Below are 17,500 nucleotides of genomic sequence, written 5' to 3'. Positions count from 1 at the left end.
GTGCTGGTTTGCCAAGCTTGAGTGCACCCATAAGCCTGTGCATCTTAATGTATACTTATTCATGAATGGCCAATCGGCTGCTCTCTGCGGTAATCACGCAGTCTGCCCGCGTAGCGAGCGGCGGCCCCCGTGTGTTATGTTAAACACCGGGCCATAAATAATGTCATTAAATTCAATCAGCACACGTGTTGGTGTTGTGCGCCGGGGGCCCCTGGTAAACAGCTGGTTGAGCCCAACGCGTCTCTGCGTGTTAAGACTGCGTGGATAACGCCTCACCCTAAGGATCTTAGTCTTTTCCCTACATACTCAATGCACCTGGTGGGTCTGCATGTCAAGTTAGTAGCGAATTTGTTTGTGTGTGTGTGTGTGTGTGTGTGTGTGTGTGTGCGCGTGCATATACGTGAGTGGGTGAGTCAGATGTGTGTGTGTGTGTGTCTGTGTGTGTGTACATACAGTATACGTGAGTGGGTGAGTCAGGTGTGTCTGTGTGTGTGTGTACATATGTAATGATAAAAGAGGGATTTGCATGTAACAATGGTTGAGAGAATGAGAGCAGGAGCCAGATCAAACTGCCATCAAACACACACTCTAACCAGACTGTACACATGCGAACAAGCATCACGAACTCCAGCTACATCTCTGCCCACACACACACACCATACATACATACACACACACACACTCACATTCACAAACTCCTCGAACAAAAACACACACTTCAGATCTGATCTTCATCTCACACACACAGACCCTTCATTAAATCTCCTATGCTCCATGCTCCTCCACTCTTACCCCGATGACGCTGAGGCCCTTCAGGTACTCCATCCTGGGCTGGGCCTGAGGGACACAGCCGGCCACCACCACCTTCTTGTCCTGCTCCTGGGCTTTCCTGAGGACACACAGAGGACACACACAGAGGGGGTCAGAGAGAAAGAAAGAATGAACGAACAAAACAAAGCATGGAGAGGGGGGGGCAGAAAGAAAGAAAGAAAGAAAGCAGCGAGAGAGAGACAGAGAGAGAGAGAGAGAGAGAGAGAGAGGGAGAGAGCGAGTTAGCCAGACAAGTCGTCGCTGCTAAAATAGTGTTACATAAGCCAATTCCCACATTGTCACCACCAATAGACTCTGCAAATTGTGAATAGGCCACTACATAAATTACATTTGACGTAATGAGCACAACTAGAGCAACAGTTTCATGTCTGGCTTTTCTGTGCCTTTCTGAGAGTGTAACTTCACAGGGGGGGGGGTTGGCTTTGGAGCGCAGCGGCACACCAGCCTGGGCAGGTTGGCTTGGCAGCGCAGGCTGACAGGTGGGCCCTACCGGAGCACACAGTGACTGGAGCAGGCGTGTTGGAGAGGACTGAAGTCTCATAAGCCATAAACATACAACAGCCTGGGAACAGAAACATCAATCAGTGGAAACACACATTCACACACACACACACACACACACAGATATTCACAGGACAGGAGCAGCATCTGCACTATCAGAGGACAGAGTTCCATCTCGATGTTTGAGACACAGTCATCCCAAATCAGTCCTGACAAGACCACTGCAGACTGCTGACACACACACACACAGACACACAACCCCCCCCCCCCATTGGCCAAGATAAACACAACTCAACGCATCAGGTGAGAGAGCGCTTCCCAGAAGACAAAGACTGGAACAGACTGAAGCATAAAGTGTGTGTGTGTGTGTGTGTGCGTGCGTGAGTGTGTGTGAGAGAAAAGCTGCCAGAAAATGTTGGCCAAACAGCAGCAGCAGCAGCGCTGCTGTTACATCACCAGTGTGTGTGTGTGTGTGTGTGTGTGTGTGTGTGTGTGGTGTGTGTGTGTGTGTGTGTGCGCTGGGCTACAGGGGGAGAGCAGAGGCACTGACTGACTGAGCCGCATCTTCTTTAGACACCCAACCCTCTGGGGGGTGCATGCTCGGTGTGTGGGTGTGTGTGTGTGTGTGTGTGTGTGTGTGTGTGTGTGTGTGTGTGTGTGTGTGTGTGTGTGTGCGTCTGTGTGTGCGTCTGTGTGTGCGTCTGTGTGTGACATATGGCCTTACTGCTGAGAGGAAAACCCACTCTTAACACAACACAGATAAACTGCAGATAAACCGGCTCCTCTTAAAGCGAGCCTGGCGTTTCCGACCCCTCTGAACCTCCGACAGACAGAGCAGACAGGCAGCCCACCAGCGCCCACACTCAGCCTGCGATACGGGCTTCAGCGGCGCCGAGCACGCCAGGCTGTTTAGCCGAGGAGTGTTTTAGCAGCGAGCTTCCCAGCGCCGAAACCCACGGGGGAGAAATCTTCTCGCTTTAAGAGCGGCGCTCATCTTTCATGAGCTCTCCCGGCGACAGGCGTGATGTAACCTCGTCTCGTCTAGTCTCACACCCGCACTCGTCTGCATTATTTAGCTGTGCCGCCGACACATTTTCAGCGGCGGCGGAGTTTGGCTCGCTCTTTAACTAAAAGTAAATAAAAAGCTTATTTCACTTCCGACTTCAGACCACCGATCTTTCATGAGCTCTCCTGGCGACAGGCGTGATGTAACCTCGTCTCGTCTCACAACCGCACTCGTCTGCATTATTTAGCTGCGCCACCGACACATTTCCAGGCGCTCGTGGAGTTGGACGTGAATGTTAAAGGCTCGCTCTTTAACCAAAAGTAAATAAACAGCTTATTTCACTTCCGACTTCAGATCACAGAGGGCGTACCGAGGACCAAAGGCCTGGTGAGATCTCGTCTGACATTCAGGACACACCACAGTAGGGCTGAACGATTTGGGAAAATAATCTAATTGCGATTTTTTACCAAAATATTGCGATTGCGATTTAATATGCGATTTTTTTTTTATCCTCTTTTTTTCCCAACAAAACGTAATGAATTATTTAAATATGACCAACACAATATTAGATACATTTATTGTAAAATATTCTTTCCCATATTTTACATTTGTATTTAACTGCTCATTACAGAAACAAGAACCACTGTGCATTTAAGTCATTTAAAAAAGTCATTTTAAGTATAAACACTAGGCATGCACTTTTTAAACACTGTGTGCAAAATGTATCATCTTAAAAAAAAAAAAAAAAAAAAAAAAAAAAAAAATTTTTTTTTTTTTTTTTAATCGCGAACGTTGCGGTTAGAAAATCGCGTTCTATCATATCGCGATTAAATCGCAAATGCAATTAATCGTTCAGCCCTACACCACAGCCCTCGCACATGTGGCCTCAGATGAGGCAACCACAACAAGCGGGACGCTCTCCCCTTCTCGGAAAAGGAAAGAAAGGAGGCCATTTTCTCTCCATCCTCTTCACCCATTCTTCACGCATCCTCTCTCTCTCTATTATAAAGTTTTATTGGCATGACAGATTAATATATTCCAATTGCCAAAGAGGGAAACAATCAGAAAAGACGGAGTAATAAATAATTCAGAAATAAATTAACCACGTGCATAAATACATGTAAATACACCAATTTATGAATCCGTATCTTTATATGTACATATGGAGGAAGGTTATGTGGTTGTGCAGTGATGTGTGAGTGTGAGTGTGTGTGTGTGTGTGTGTGTATGTGCGCACGCGTCTCAGTTTCTCTGCCGTACACCGCACTGTCATATAAACTCCTGTGACAGCGAATCTTCCTGAAATCATCTGCATGTTTCTGAGAAGCTCTGAGCACCCCTCCCCCAGGCTTCAACATGCTGGGCCGAGGAAGTATGGCCCTCTGGGGACACCGTCCAATGCGGTCAGCAGAGAGAGGGACAGAGAGAGGGAGAGACGGCCGCCAAAGGCACGTGGCTTCCTGAAAGCGTCTGCATGTTTCTGAGAAGCATTTAGCAGGACGGGCTGATATCAGGGTTATGTGGGTAGACGTCACATCGGCCAGAATCTGTGAGATCAGAGGGGAAAGGGCTCCTCCACGTTAGAGCCGAGCATCACACTTACATCATGCCTGCTGCTGACACATGCCCTACACACACACACACACACACACACACGAGTGTGGATGTGAAGAATTTATGGGGATATGCAAGCAAAAATGAGAGAGAGAGAGAGAGAGAGAGAGAGAGATGAGAAGAGGGTAAGGCTGTATATAATGTGTCCATTTACGCATTACAGAATGTCCATGTTGTTTGACTATTGCTAAGAGTGTGTGTGCCTCGCTGCACATCAGTCTCTGTGTGTGTGTGTGTGTGTGTGTGTGTGTGTGTGTGTGTGTGTGTGTGTGTGTGTGTGTGTGTGTGTGTGTGGCCCTCTCAGTCAATCCTACAGATGTGGAGTGACAGGCTAGCAGCCAGGCCCCCACTGAGCTGGAGCCGGATCAAGAGACCTCCACCCGATCCACACAGACATCTGCTCACACACACACACACACACACACACACACACACACACACACACACACTCTTTCACGAGTACACAAGACCTTCACCTGATCAACACAGACATCTGCTCAAACATTTCATATACTTTATTTGATTCCACATTACATAAGTCAAGTTTCATCAGAAATCACGTTTTCCGAATAGTCCAACAAATTTAAGTAGTTCAACAGTCCATTATGGGTTGTACAGCTCAAGGGTAGAGGAAACATCGTCTCTTCCAAATAAACATGCTTCCTATATTCCTGATATTGAACAGTACTTTGGAAACTGTTTGGCCTTTGTTTTATTGAGCCCCCTATTGCAAAGTCCCCGTACCGCCAGCCTGTGAACGTGACCTAAGCTGCCAAAAACTAAGACAATCAACTGACACACACACACACACACACACACATTTTCACCTGATCAGCTCAGATATCCGCACACACACACACACACACACACACACACACACACACACACACAACAACAACCTCACTTACACACACTCACCTCTCTCACACTTCGGTTTAAGCGACCTCTACCTGATCAGCATAGACATTGCTCTCGCTCTCACACACACTCACAATTACTCACAGTCTCCTACGCACGTGGGCACACACAAACTCACACTCACAGACTTGCTCGCTCTCTCTCTCTCACAAACACACACACACACACACAACAACCACCTCACTTACACACACTCACCTCTCTCACACTTCGGTTTAAGCGACCTCTACCTGATCAGCATAGACATTGCTCTCGCTCTCACACACACTCACAATTACTCACAGTCTCCTACGCACGTGGGCACACACAAACTCACACTCACAGACTTGCTCGCTCTCTCTCTCTCACACACACACACACACACACACACACACACACACACAGACCACCTCTACTCTTCCACATAGATACATACAGACACACAATATAGCATAGGAACATACACACTCGTGTACACCAACTCAGAAACACACACAAGCACAGTCTCCAGACACCTCAACCTGATCAGCTGTGACTTCTGCAAAAACACACACACACACAAAAACACGCACGCACACACACTTAACACATCCCTGCAATCAGAGCCATGGATGTGAGGCTGAGAGGAATGTAACGAGCCAAGTTCAGTCGACAGAAAGATGACTGGCGCTAGCCACCCCACCCCACCCCTTCACCCCCACCGCCACGCTAGCCGGCGGGCACTGCTCACACACCAGGCTCCTGATGGGCTGTGTCAGAGCAGGGCACAGAGGGCACACTGGGGCTGGGCACATGTCAGGAGGGCTGTGTGTTAGACACATTAACTGCCACTCTGCCAAACACACACACACAGTGTACACAAGAACACATGCACACACCGTGCACAGCACATACAAACACACACACACACACACAGTGTGTACACAAGAAAATATGCACACCCCGTGCACATACATACAAACACACACACAAGTTCCTGACATGAAGAGGGTACTGCTGCTGAGATGCATTACTGCCGACCTTAACACAGAACGGGCATGGAAAAGACAAGAGTTCCTGCATACTCAACAGCAGACAGGCATAAAGAGCTCTCCACACACACACACACACACACACACACACACACACACACACACACACAGACACACTCATTAAGCACACTATCCACACACAAGAGACACTCCAAGGCACTCACTGAAAACGACACTGAATGCATGCAATCTGAAGAAGCGATCTCAGCTCTGCAAAGTCACGGTGGCCCTAAAGATACTCATTGAAGACACTATGAAGAAACTATCTACTTACTGATGTCTGATAGCACACTCACAAAGTTACGTTACCTACCTACCCTACCCCCACCCACCCCCCCCCACCCACCCCACCCAGTGCTTAAGAGACTTACTAGAACCTCCTGTGAGAAGAATCTCCTCCTTGAAGCCCATGCACTGAAACACTCAACACTGAGACTGCAGCGGATACCATGTTTTCCACAACTAGCCTATATCATGGCTTCCTGAACATGATAAAAAACAAACAAACAAGAATGGCTTCTGTTTTTTCTAGTTGCCAGCAGTATTAAAATCACAGAACCCATCCCCAACTCTGTACCCCACTCCAGCTCAGAGAGATCTCATCCACCCTCTCACCAGCCCGTCTGCAAGGAACGATGACTCTGCAGGCCTAAAGTGATGCCATGTGTTTCCTTAATTCAATAATGCCAGCGGGGGCTGTGCGGTAGATACAACAAGGGGCCCAACTTGACATTTCTGCAGAAACATCTTGATGTGATACTTTTGTAGAAATGTCAAGGTGGTCGGTTGATGTGCCCAGACGTGAAATATTAATAAGGCTATTACGAACTCCTCTTTGGAGGAATACGACATAAAGATACACAGTAGTGCATTAGGGAAAGGGTGCTTTCTCTGAAGGTAAACGTCCAGGGTGTGAGGAGCAAAGGTCTGTGCCATAAGACCACAGAGCATCTCTAATGAAGGCTCTGCTATGTATGCACAGTACAGAGGTCCATTTCTATAGCTCTTCATGTTCTGCTATTTATCCATATCATATATAAGCATTTGACAATTTGTCTCCCGTTCTCCCAAAGTGGTTATGAGCTATGGTTAGTAGATTTGGGTCTTTAGGCAATATACCATGCAAAGTGTAACTGTATTTTCTGTAACATACAAAGACATTTCCATTACTCTCCAACCCTTCATGGCATTTTAACACACTACAAGCCTGCCATTACCCACTGAGGCCAACTCAGTCTATTTCAATTGAATTCATTTCCAAATGTATATATTTATACAACCCTACTAACAATGAAAACTGCTAGAGCTCCCATTCATGGGAGAGCACAAGGGCACGAGTGGCAAGGCACACACTAGCTGCACACGCACCAGGCGTCTGAATGGGATAATGAATATAGAAAGGCATCCATTAAAGTCAATAAGAACACTCAGCTTCAGGGTAAATGTAGAGGTAAGAAACAAAACGTGTGAGTATGCGAGTATGAATTATGTTGTGTAAATGCATAAAGAAATAAAAAGTCCAACGCGTGCTGGAAGGGAGAGAGGGGTCGTCGCACACCAGCCAGGTAGCCCTTTAACGGTCCCAGCAGGCCGATTAGGCAAACTACCTGCACCCGTCCACTAGCTGCACCCTGCAAGGCAGACAGATGACCAGGAAGGACAGGGAGAAATGGGGAGGGCTGCAACACTAGCTTTGAACAGCAAAAACTCCCTTTAAATAGAAACTAACTGCAATGCTTAACGGAAGTATGCCTAACTGCAGTGCATCATTGAGGTATGCCTAACTGCAGTGCATAATGGAAGTATGCCTAACTGCAGTGCATAATGGAAGTTTGGTATATAAGATTCTGTAAAGCCCCCAGACCCTTCCACATACACTCATTAGGAGCAGCATTCCTCCCCACAGTAACAGGGCTCCATTAGGGTTAGGGTAAACTCAGGTCCAGGTTTGCTTGGTCTGAAAGTGCTGAGTCTGCTGTTAGGTAACTGCTTTCAGAGTCAGAGATCTCCCTCTCTCGCTCGCTCCCACACTGACCCTGCCAGACTGCCTTGCATAAACATGAGGCGCTATCAGACCAATCTTTCCTGGTGCACACACACACACACACTCAATCACACACAGAGATTCAGAGAGAGACGCACGTACACACACACACACACACACACACACACACACACACACACACACACACACACACACACACACACACACACACACACACCGCGGGGTCAGCTCCACAGCATGCTAATTGTGTTGTGAGGTGCGATAGCGATCTCAAGACACAGTATTGTATGTAAACACAGCTTTGTGTTTAAGCTGCAGGAAACCTGCACTTAACTCCCAACAGCCTCCCTCTCTATCTGATGGGACCCCGGCAAAGTTCATGGCATTGTGCTGGCCTGGAGATAAGGTAGCGTAAGTGCTGAGAGGAAGAAAAGGGAACAGTCAACCAGACGAAGGTGTGTGAGACAGCAAAGAGGGTTGAAGGAAGGGTTGTGTGCGACTGAACAAGTGTAAGACACACAGTCTGAGTGTGTGTGTGTGTGTGTGTGTGGGGGGGGGGGGGAGGCAACCTTAGTGTACAGCACAACCTTAGTGTTCAGAACAGTGTTAAGGAGATTTTTTTCCCGACAAACACCAAACTGCTGAGGTGTGTGTGTGTGTGTGTGTGTGTGTGCTCCTTTAAGAGATGAGGGTTGGGGCAGAAGAAGCCTGGCAATGCGAGGCCATGTTTTGCCTGCTTGGCTGGGTCCCATCATGGGGCCTCCAGTCAGTGGAGCAGGAGAGAGGCAGAGCCCCAGAGGTGCCGGTCTGTACTGGCACACACAGCAGCAGTGGAGGAGGAGGAGGAGGAGGAACGGCCCCAGGGCAGAGTGAGCCCTGCTGGGGGTACATATGATCATGAGTCTGCTGGAGGAACCAAGAACCAGACGTCTTTACCACACGCTGAGGGGGGTAGGGAGGCACCAACTCCCCCCTCACATCCCTTTAAAAAAAAAAACACACACACACGCCCCCACACACACACACACACACGAGGCATAGTACAGTGACATCTTCCTGTATCATGACCAGGCCTTGAGGAGAGTTTGTGTGTGTGTGTGTGTGTGTGTGAGATGCATTCCACATGGGCTGCAGACTGGGATGAGGTGACCGTCACCCTCAGCAGCTGGGACATGACGAAGAGAGCCATCGTCTGGAGATCAACATGCCCACTGCAGCGCTAATGGGCCAGGCTACGATATGACACACACGTGCACGCAAACTCACCATGGGTCCCGCTGTGATGTCTCTCTCACACAAACACAGAGGCTATGGGTTCTGCAATGACATCACACACACACACACACACACACACACACACACACACACACACACACACACACACACACACACACACACACACACACACACACACACACGCTATGGGTTCTGCTATGAGATGACCCGCACTCACAGACAGCAGCGTCAGACCAGCGGGAGGCCCATAACACACGCCATCAGCCTAATGATGCACAGCACACAGACTGGGCTCAAAGCATTGGGCTGGCAGTAACTACATCCATCACACATCCATACGACTCCAGCTACATTAACGAGATTAGACAGAAAATAAAACATTTCAGGGGCTGTTAAAGACTTTAAAAGTTATCAAATAACAAGTTGTTCTTTCAGTTAATTGACATTCCAGAGAAATGGGTTTTGCTGTCTCTGAACTTTCTCTCCATATGTAGTACATCACTGCTGTTTACCTGCCACAGCGGACTACTACTATTTATTCTCCATAACCATGACCTCCAAATGTTCCATCTAGAATATTCTGTGTAAAAGGTTTAGTGCAATACTTCACTGAGGAGGCCTTTAAACGAGTGAGGACAAAACCGCAGGATCGATTTTTAAGAGAACCCTCAAGGGGTCCCCCTGGAACGCCCTCTGGGAAGACTTTGCTGTTGTAAAGAGAGGTTAAGACCACCGTAAATCTTTTACTGCCATAATTACGGCGCATTCATGCATGACCGCGTCAGAATCACCAACAAACCGTTTTGAAAGACTTGAACCCCGTAAAGCCAAAGTCAACAACACACACACACACACACACACACAGCGCACTGACGGGCAGCAGTCAGGAAGCAAAGTCACCTCCGAGAGCATCGCAGTGTGTGAACGTCACACACACACACTCCACTCAAGGAAAGGACACTAGACAGGTAAGAGACCACAGACACGGATACGTCCATGCGCCGACACACACACACAGCCCTATGAAGTGGCCACTAAGAGAAGCAGATGTGAGCTGAAATGCGAGACTATTAACAACACTCAGAGGCGATGCAGAGTCACAGAGTGAAGGACTGCTGAGAGGTGTGTGTGTGTGTGTGTGTTTGTTTGTGTGGGTCCAGCACGTGCGTAAATCAGTGAGTGTCTGCGGATGCAGACATGCGTTGACAGCTCGGAGGTCTCAGCTGTTACTCACACGCTCAGAGGTTGTGACGCATGCAGGCCAACACAAACACACACACACAAAGATGTACCACTGTACCATTCTGTGGGCCACGCATTGGGTGCCTCTACACCCCTCTTTAAAATCCGACCAAGGAAAGAGCTAATGAGTTCATATGAGAGTGCCTGCCTAAGCTCTGACAAACACACAAACACATCCCACATCTGGGCTCAGCGCACAGCCACGCACCTCTAACGTCAAAGACAGCATGCCATTACTCACACTTCAGCTAGGCACAAACACACGCACACACACACAGATGTAGATGTTCAATATTCTCTGAAGCTGACTAGTGATAGCATTCTGTTCATCAATCTCTCCGGTGCGGCTGGAAGTTCCCGCATGCCTGCGGTGTGTGTGTGTGTGTGTGTGTGTGTGTGTGTGTGTGTGTGTACGTGTGAGATCTCCATATTCATGTCATCAGAGCTCACTGATGTGCCGGAGCAGAAAGGCTGATGAGCCGTGCAGGCTGGAAGGGAACAGACAGACAGACAGACAGACAGACACAGTTTATTTATATAGCACCATTCATACACATTGGCAATTCAAAGTGCTTTACAGATGAGCAGATAAAAGAACATAGAAAAGGGGCAGATTAAAAAGGAAGAGTGTGTAACATCAGCTGACAGAATATAGGAGAAAAAAGAATGATAAAGAAGAGTGCATTCGAACAGTTAAAACCCAACTGCTCTAAGATGCTTTTAAGTCTAGATTTGAAACTAGCTACAGTCGGAGCTCCTTTGATATCATCAGGAAGTTTGTTCTAAAGCTCATCAGCATAGCAGCTAAAAGCTGCTTCACCATGTTTAGTTCTGACAGTAGGTATAACCAACAGATTTCTCTCCATTGATCTGAGAGGTCTAGCAGGTGTGTACAGCTGCAACATACCTGAGAAGTGTTGTGGTCCTGTCCCAGTTAGTGATTTAGAAACAAGCAGCAGTGCTTTGAAGTCAATTCTGTGACGGACCACAACCCTGTGTAAGGACTCAAGTATCGGAGGAATGTAGGCAGTTCTTTTGTTTTATTTGTGAGAAGTCTAGCAGATGCATTTTGAACAAGCTGAAGCGGTTTGATGTTTTTTCTTAGAAAGACCTCCGACCATTGCTGTTGTCAACCCTGCTGGAAATAAAAGCACGAATGAGTTTCTAAATCATGTTTTGACATAAGACCTCTTAGTTTGGCTATGTTTTTGAGATGGTAAAAAGCTGACTTTGTGGTTGCATTCACGGAGATCGCAATCAATTAAGACACCAAAGTTATTAACAGTGTCTTTCACTTTAAGTCCTTTCGTGTCAAGATGAGTAGCAATCCTAAGTCTCATTTTCAGCAAATACGATTATTTTAGTTTTTTCCTTATTCAACTGAAGACATTTTGAGTCATGCGCCTGTTAATTTGGTCAATACATTGACAAAGAAATTCATTGAGACCAAAGTCATTAGGCTAGAAGATTAGATTGTATAGACATTATTTTGATGCCATTCGTGAGAGGATGATGCCTCTTGTACAGACATTATTTTGGTGCCCCTGTGTGAGGACAGAGCCAATGTACGTATTGGGGGATGGTATTTCCAACAAGCTGATACACAGGAACCAGGAGGGACTGAAGTGGAGACTCAACAACAATATAAAAACAAATCATAGCATACACACACAGAGGGAGAGAGATAGCACAATATTTATGTAATCAGGCATATAAACTGAACAGAAACAAGGTTTTTTTTTTCTACAGATATAGGCTTTCACTCTCTCACACACACACACACACACACACACACACACACACACACACACACACACACACACACACACCACCTCACAGGCACGCAGGAGAACAACACCAGGGGTAAACCGGATGAGACAACCAGACAAAAACAAACCATATGATAAAGAGAGGAAGGGAGAGAGTAACACAGAGAAAGAGAGAAGGGGAAACAAGGAAACTACAGGTCCTGGAGTGTGTGTGTGTAAGTAAGAGAGAGAGAGAAAGAGATAGTGTGTCTAAGAGTGTGTGTGTGTGGAAATTCAATATAAGTGTGTTTGTGTAAGCTGAAGAGAATGAGTGGGGTCTTTGTGTGTATGTCTGTCTCAGTGTGTTAAGAGTTAAGTATATGAGTCTCTGAGTATATGAGTGTGTGTGCGTGCGTGTATGTGTGTGAATGTGTGAGGGAATGTGTGAGTGAGTGAAAGTGTCTAAGAGTGTGTGTGTGTGTGTATGTGTATGTGTGTGTGTGTGTGTGTGGAAATACAGAATACAGCTCTGTGTGTTTGTGTAAGCTGAAGAGAATGAGTGTGGCTCTTTGAATGTGTGTATGTCTGAGTGTATGAGTTAAATATATGAGACTCTAAGTGTGTGTGTGTGTGTGTGTGCGTTATATGCTCATTAGGGACAGAAACAAGGGTCCATTTTCCTTCTTAATTTCCCTGGCTGCTGTGAGTCCCTCCGCAGCGCACCGCAGCTTCCAGTCAGGAGTGTTTGTATTGATGTGCTTTAAAAGTGACTCGTTTTCCAACCCATTATTTATTCTAAACAGCACTCTTCCCAGACATGGGCTACGGGCTGGGGGGAGGGGAAGGGCACAAAGCCAGCTGCCTAATTAAATTGCCATTCAATCGCAGGGCCTAGAAATTAATTTATGGAATAAAAAAAAAAATGGTATTTCTTCCCCCATCAGATGTGGGGAGCAAGCAATTAAGGCTGTTCCAAGGCCAGGTTCATTACATTAGAGGGACTGAGCTTTAGAATGGAGAGATGATTTTAATAAAGACGGATTCCGCAAGCCACACTTGTTCGATGATTTGGTTTTTTTCTCATTCCCCTGCGGATGAAAGCCTTTCCAGGGTCTTTTGTTATTTCACTTGTGTAGCACGCACAAAGCTCTTCTTTCAGCTTTCATTAAATATTCAAGCACAACTGTTCTGAACCCTATTTAGAATATCAGTATATTTCCACTGTAGAGTAACTAATCTCTTCCTTTCTTACTCATTTTACAGAAAGAGAGATTTTACAGAGAGCTTTAACTCAGAACCTTCCAGACAACAAAACCTAAAGCATCACACAGACTCCTGGTCAACTCTGGGCTTTCTTCACAGTCTAGAAGCCTGAGGTCTGCTATGGCCCGAGACCTTGCTGATGAAGCAAAGTGATGACAATTAGATCATGGGTCCAATACCCAGGGAGCTCACATGTGCTGATGACAATGTACGGTTGTACTGTGAGTCGCTATGGAAACACAGACCTATACACAGACACACACACAATGGAGTAGTGTATATTCCAGCATGAGAGGGTTAAGCTTCCTCTAGTGAGAGTTATGTATAGCAGGGTAAAGAGATGGGTCTTCACATTCCCAAACTTCAAGACAGCTGTACAAGCACAGGCCACCTGAGCCCTACACACATATTCATACATACACACATATTCATACATACACACACATATATACATACACACACACACACACACTTCTATGCCATCTTTCACAGCAGCCCAGCTGCTCAACCTAGCCCTGAGACACACACACACACACACACACACACACACACACACACACACACACACACACCACTGTGCATTGCACTTCACCACACATACCCCTCTTTCATGACATTCTATATGAGATCCTTCCAGAACACGCCTGAGGACACGGAGGTCAACAGCACAGAAGAGGGGAATAAGCAGAGTTGAGGACAGGGCTGTCAGCTCCAATCCTCGTTAAGCACCCTGTCAGCAACCTGTGATTGGCTTAACGAGGGCAGCCTGTAACGAGAGGTTCTACTGGCTCCGAGGACCAGAGCACACCACCTAGCAGGGAACCAGGCGGCGGCCTACAAACAGACACAAGGCTAAAGGCATGGGAATGGTGCGTGTGTGTGTGTGTGTGTGTGTGTGTGTGTGTGTGTGTGTGTGTGTGTGTGTGTGACAGCTGAGGGTTACAGAAAGAAGAGGCATGAAAAGAGCAAGTTAGCATGCAAGAGGGTGAGAGAGCACACAAGAAATCTAGCCAGAGAGAAAGACCACACGAGAGTGAAGAGAGAGAGAGAGAGAGAGAGAGAGAGAGAGAGAGAGAGAGAGAGAGAGAGAGTGAAGGAGAAAGAGGAGGGAGACTGTATGAAAGAGAAAGTGGGGGGGGGGAGAAAAGGGAGACTGAGAGAGCATGAAGCGAGCGTGTGTGTGTGTGTGTGTGTGTGAGAGGCCTGCCAAGAGTGTGTGAGAGGCGGCGCGAGCGGGAGGGAGAGCGAGCGGAATGTGTTGTGATGAGCGCCTCGCAGATGGGGCGTCCGACTGGATGAGAGCAGACGGAGGGGGCACAGAGGCCGACCGCCTCGCCTTCTCTTGCCTCGCCTCGTCTCGCACCGCTTTTCGCCCCATCTAACCCTCCCGCCCCCCTTCTCCCCCATCTCTAGCTGCTGCTGCTGCTGCTCCTCGAGCTGAGAGGAGAGTTCACATCCTTGGGGGTGCAGTGTTAGAAGCTTGGGGGGGGACATCCAATGGAGAGGGGGCGACAGTGTTAGCACCCCGGGCTGTTGTGATGACCCTGCCTCTTCTGTGTGTGTCAGGGAGAGGGCCCACCATGAACTCCAGCCATAGCTTCACCTCACACACACACACACAATGCTAGTGGACATATAGGAAGCCCTGGGAGAGCATGCACACCCTGACACATCTAAAGAAGTGTGTACATACGGACAAACAAACATACATACATGAGTAATTCAATCTGAATATGTGTGAGGAATGTATTTGTCAGACACACATACAAACATAAATAGCCATGTGCTAGTAATTCTAGCTCATATCTAGTCTCAGGATGTGTAGGCCTAAAGTGGGTTTGTTGTCTATGCAATAGTAAGTACGAGTGTGTGTGTGTGCCTATAAATATTGTGCATAAATACTAATACATGGATGGAACACTCTTAAAAGGTTTGTGTGTGTGTGTGTGTTGTAAACAGATGAGCTGTGGTTATTAAGACAGCCAGGGGTTCAGCTGCCAAGACTCTCACCTTAGCCAAGGCCACATACACGATAACATCACTGGGCAACAACAGAAAGCAAGTGCAAACTTTGCCGAGGACGGTATTAGAAGGCAGGCACAGATGCACAACTATAGACTAATGGCAATGGCAATGCTAGCCAAACACACACACACCAACGAGCTGAGGCCTCCATCAGCTTCTTATTCTATACAAGGGGCCAGTCCAGCACCATCTGACATATTATACAACTCCATCTCAATCCATTATGACCCTGAAATGCTACTAACTGGTGTGTGTGTGTGTGTGTGTGTGTGTGTGTGTGAGATACATAGCTCTCACACCAAGGGAATGTGAAACACATTTGCACTTCAGTATGTCACAAGGCCCTCAGAAGGCCCGGGTAAGAAATCGGAGGGCTGGAAAAGGGGGAGCAAAGTGGGGAGAGGAGAGGGGGATCTGGATAATTGTAGGTCCAATTAGGGTGCAGTTTGATTGGGCTCAGTGGTGCCGTTTTGTGGCTCTCTTACACATGTGTGTGTGTGTGTGTGTGTGTGTGTGTGTGTGTGACACTGAGTGTAAGTGTGTGCGTGCGTGCGTTTCAGAGCGAGCGCGTGGCCCCGCCGCCGGCACACGCTGAGCGCTAACGCAGTAGCAGGCTAATTACTGGGATTAAATGAGCAGCGCTCAGACGCCCAGCCGTCACACCGGCTTCCACAACCGCCCCCCTGCTGCGCCGAGACGGCCAAATTGGGTGCCATTCGGACCAGAATTATGCGTTTTCCCCCTCCCTTTAAACGAGCTTTTAATGTTTCTTGTTTATATCTTGTTTGACCTTCCAGTAAATGAGCTGGAAAGCGTAAGAAAAACGCCTCTGAGAGAAGGCTCCGGAAGATGACCTGTTTATGTAAAGGTAGATGTATGCTAATGCTGCGTGCCACGCGGAACCTCTCAGCTGGTGTTCTGGGTTCTCTCGGGCCGTGCTCTTCTTCCCCCTTTCATTTTCACTCGTCTACCAGAGCCTGGAAATTAGGCCAAGTGATTTAGCGCTTGGCAGCAACAACATGTGCGTAGGGTAACACTAACGGGTCTCAAAACTGACTAATCCCAGCTCAGGCTCCCAATTAGGAGGTGAACTATCCAACACTTTGGTGAATTCTGCTTCATGATTATCATTCATGTTCATTATATTTTTTTACCCCTTTTTTTTTTTTACTCTGTTTTATCCCTTTTTAATTCCTATGTTGCTATGAATGCTTAGTTTACGTCAATTTCTAGACAAAACTTTGACAACGATTTAAAAAAAAAAAAAAAACATCCTGATCCTCCTATCCTATCATCCTGATAAGGGCCACACGGTAGGAGCTGGCTTGAGGTTCCAGCCTGGAGTCTTTGGTAAAGTACCCAGAGTGCCCTGGCAGTGGTTTGGAGTGATTTGGGTCAGACACTGCAATGAGCAGGAGGACAGCAGAGTAAGAGTGACACATGCCACCGGGCAAGACCTTCACCTGCACTCAGAGTCTTCCTGCTCTCTCTCTCGCTCTCTCTCTCCCTCCCTCCCTCGCTCATTTTAAGGTCATCCGCTCTCCTCCACCTCTCCTTTTCCTTGCTTCACTTGTTTCTTTTCTGGGGTCGTTCTCTGGTCAGGTCACCTGCAGGAGTGCCATTACCGCAGGCTGTGCTGTACATCGCCACGGAAACGGCAGCGGGGGAGCGTGCTGCACGCCTCAGAGAAGCAGCATAAGTGCATGCGGGTTAATGCACGTAAACATACACTTTGGGGGGTGTGTGTGTGTGTGTGTGTGTGTGTGTGTGTGTGTGTGTGTGTGTGTATGTGTGCAGGCGCGCTGGATGTATAAAACACTTGTTCATGTAAGTGTGGTCTGTGTGTGTGTGTGTCTGTTGTTGAGAACGAGTGTGTGAATGTTTGAGTGTCCGACTGATGTGTGGGAAGAGAAAATGAGTGTGTGTGAATGTGTGTCTATATAAATCCAACTAAAGTGTGTGTGTGTGTGTGTGTGTGTGTGTGTGTGTGTGTGTGTGTGTCTCAGTGTATGTAGTGTGCTTTGACATGAGCCTGGGGTGCCACAGATAGGGAGTTAAAGGTCACGAGTTCCTCAATGTCAAACTGCATGAGTTCCTCCTT

The 17,500-nt window shown here is 47.5% G+C and overlaps 1 protein-coding gene across 1 annotated transcript in view; it reads right to left on the bottom strand.

Moving 5' to 3' along the window:
- cdkal1 (CDK5 regulatory subunit associated protein 1-like 1) overlaps positions 1 to 17,500 on the bottom strand; it is a 241,882-nt gene that overhangs the window by 174,106 nt on the left and 50,276 nt on the right. The window contains exon 5 of the mRNA XM_031576182.2: positions 793 to 889. Within this exon, the coding sequence (XP_031432042.1) occupies positions 793 to 889 (97 nt within the window). The remainder of the gene's footprint in view (positions 1 to 792; positions 890 to 17,500) is intronic.

This window comes from Clupea harengus, chromosome 11, assembly GCF_900700415.2.
Source record: "Clupea harengus chromosome 11, Ch_v2.0.2, whole genome shotgun sequence".
Taxonomy (NCBI): Eukaryota; Metazoa; Chordata; class Actinopteri; order Clupeiformes; family Clupeidae; genus Clupea; species Clupea harengus.
Note: the sequence above shows the minus strand (reverse complement) of the source record. Positions and strands in the feature narration are given on the sequence as shown.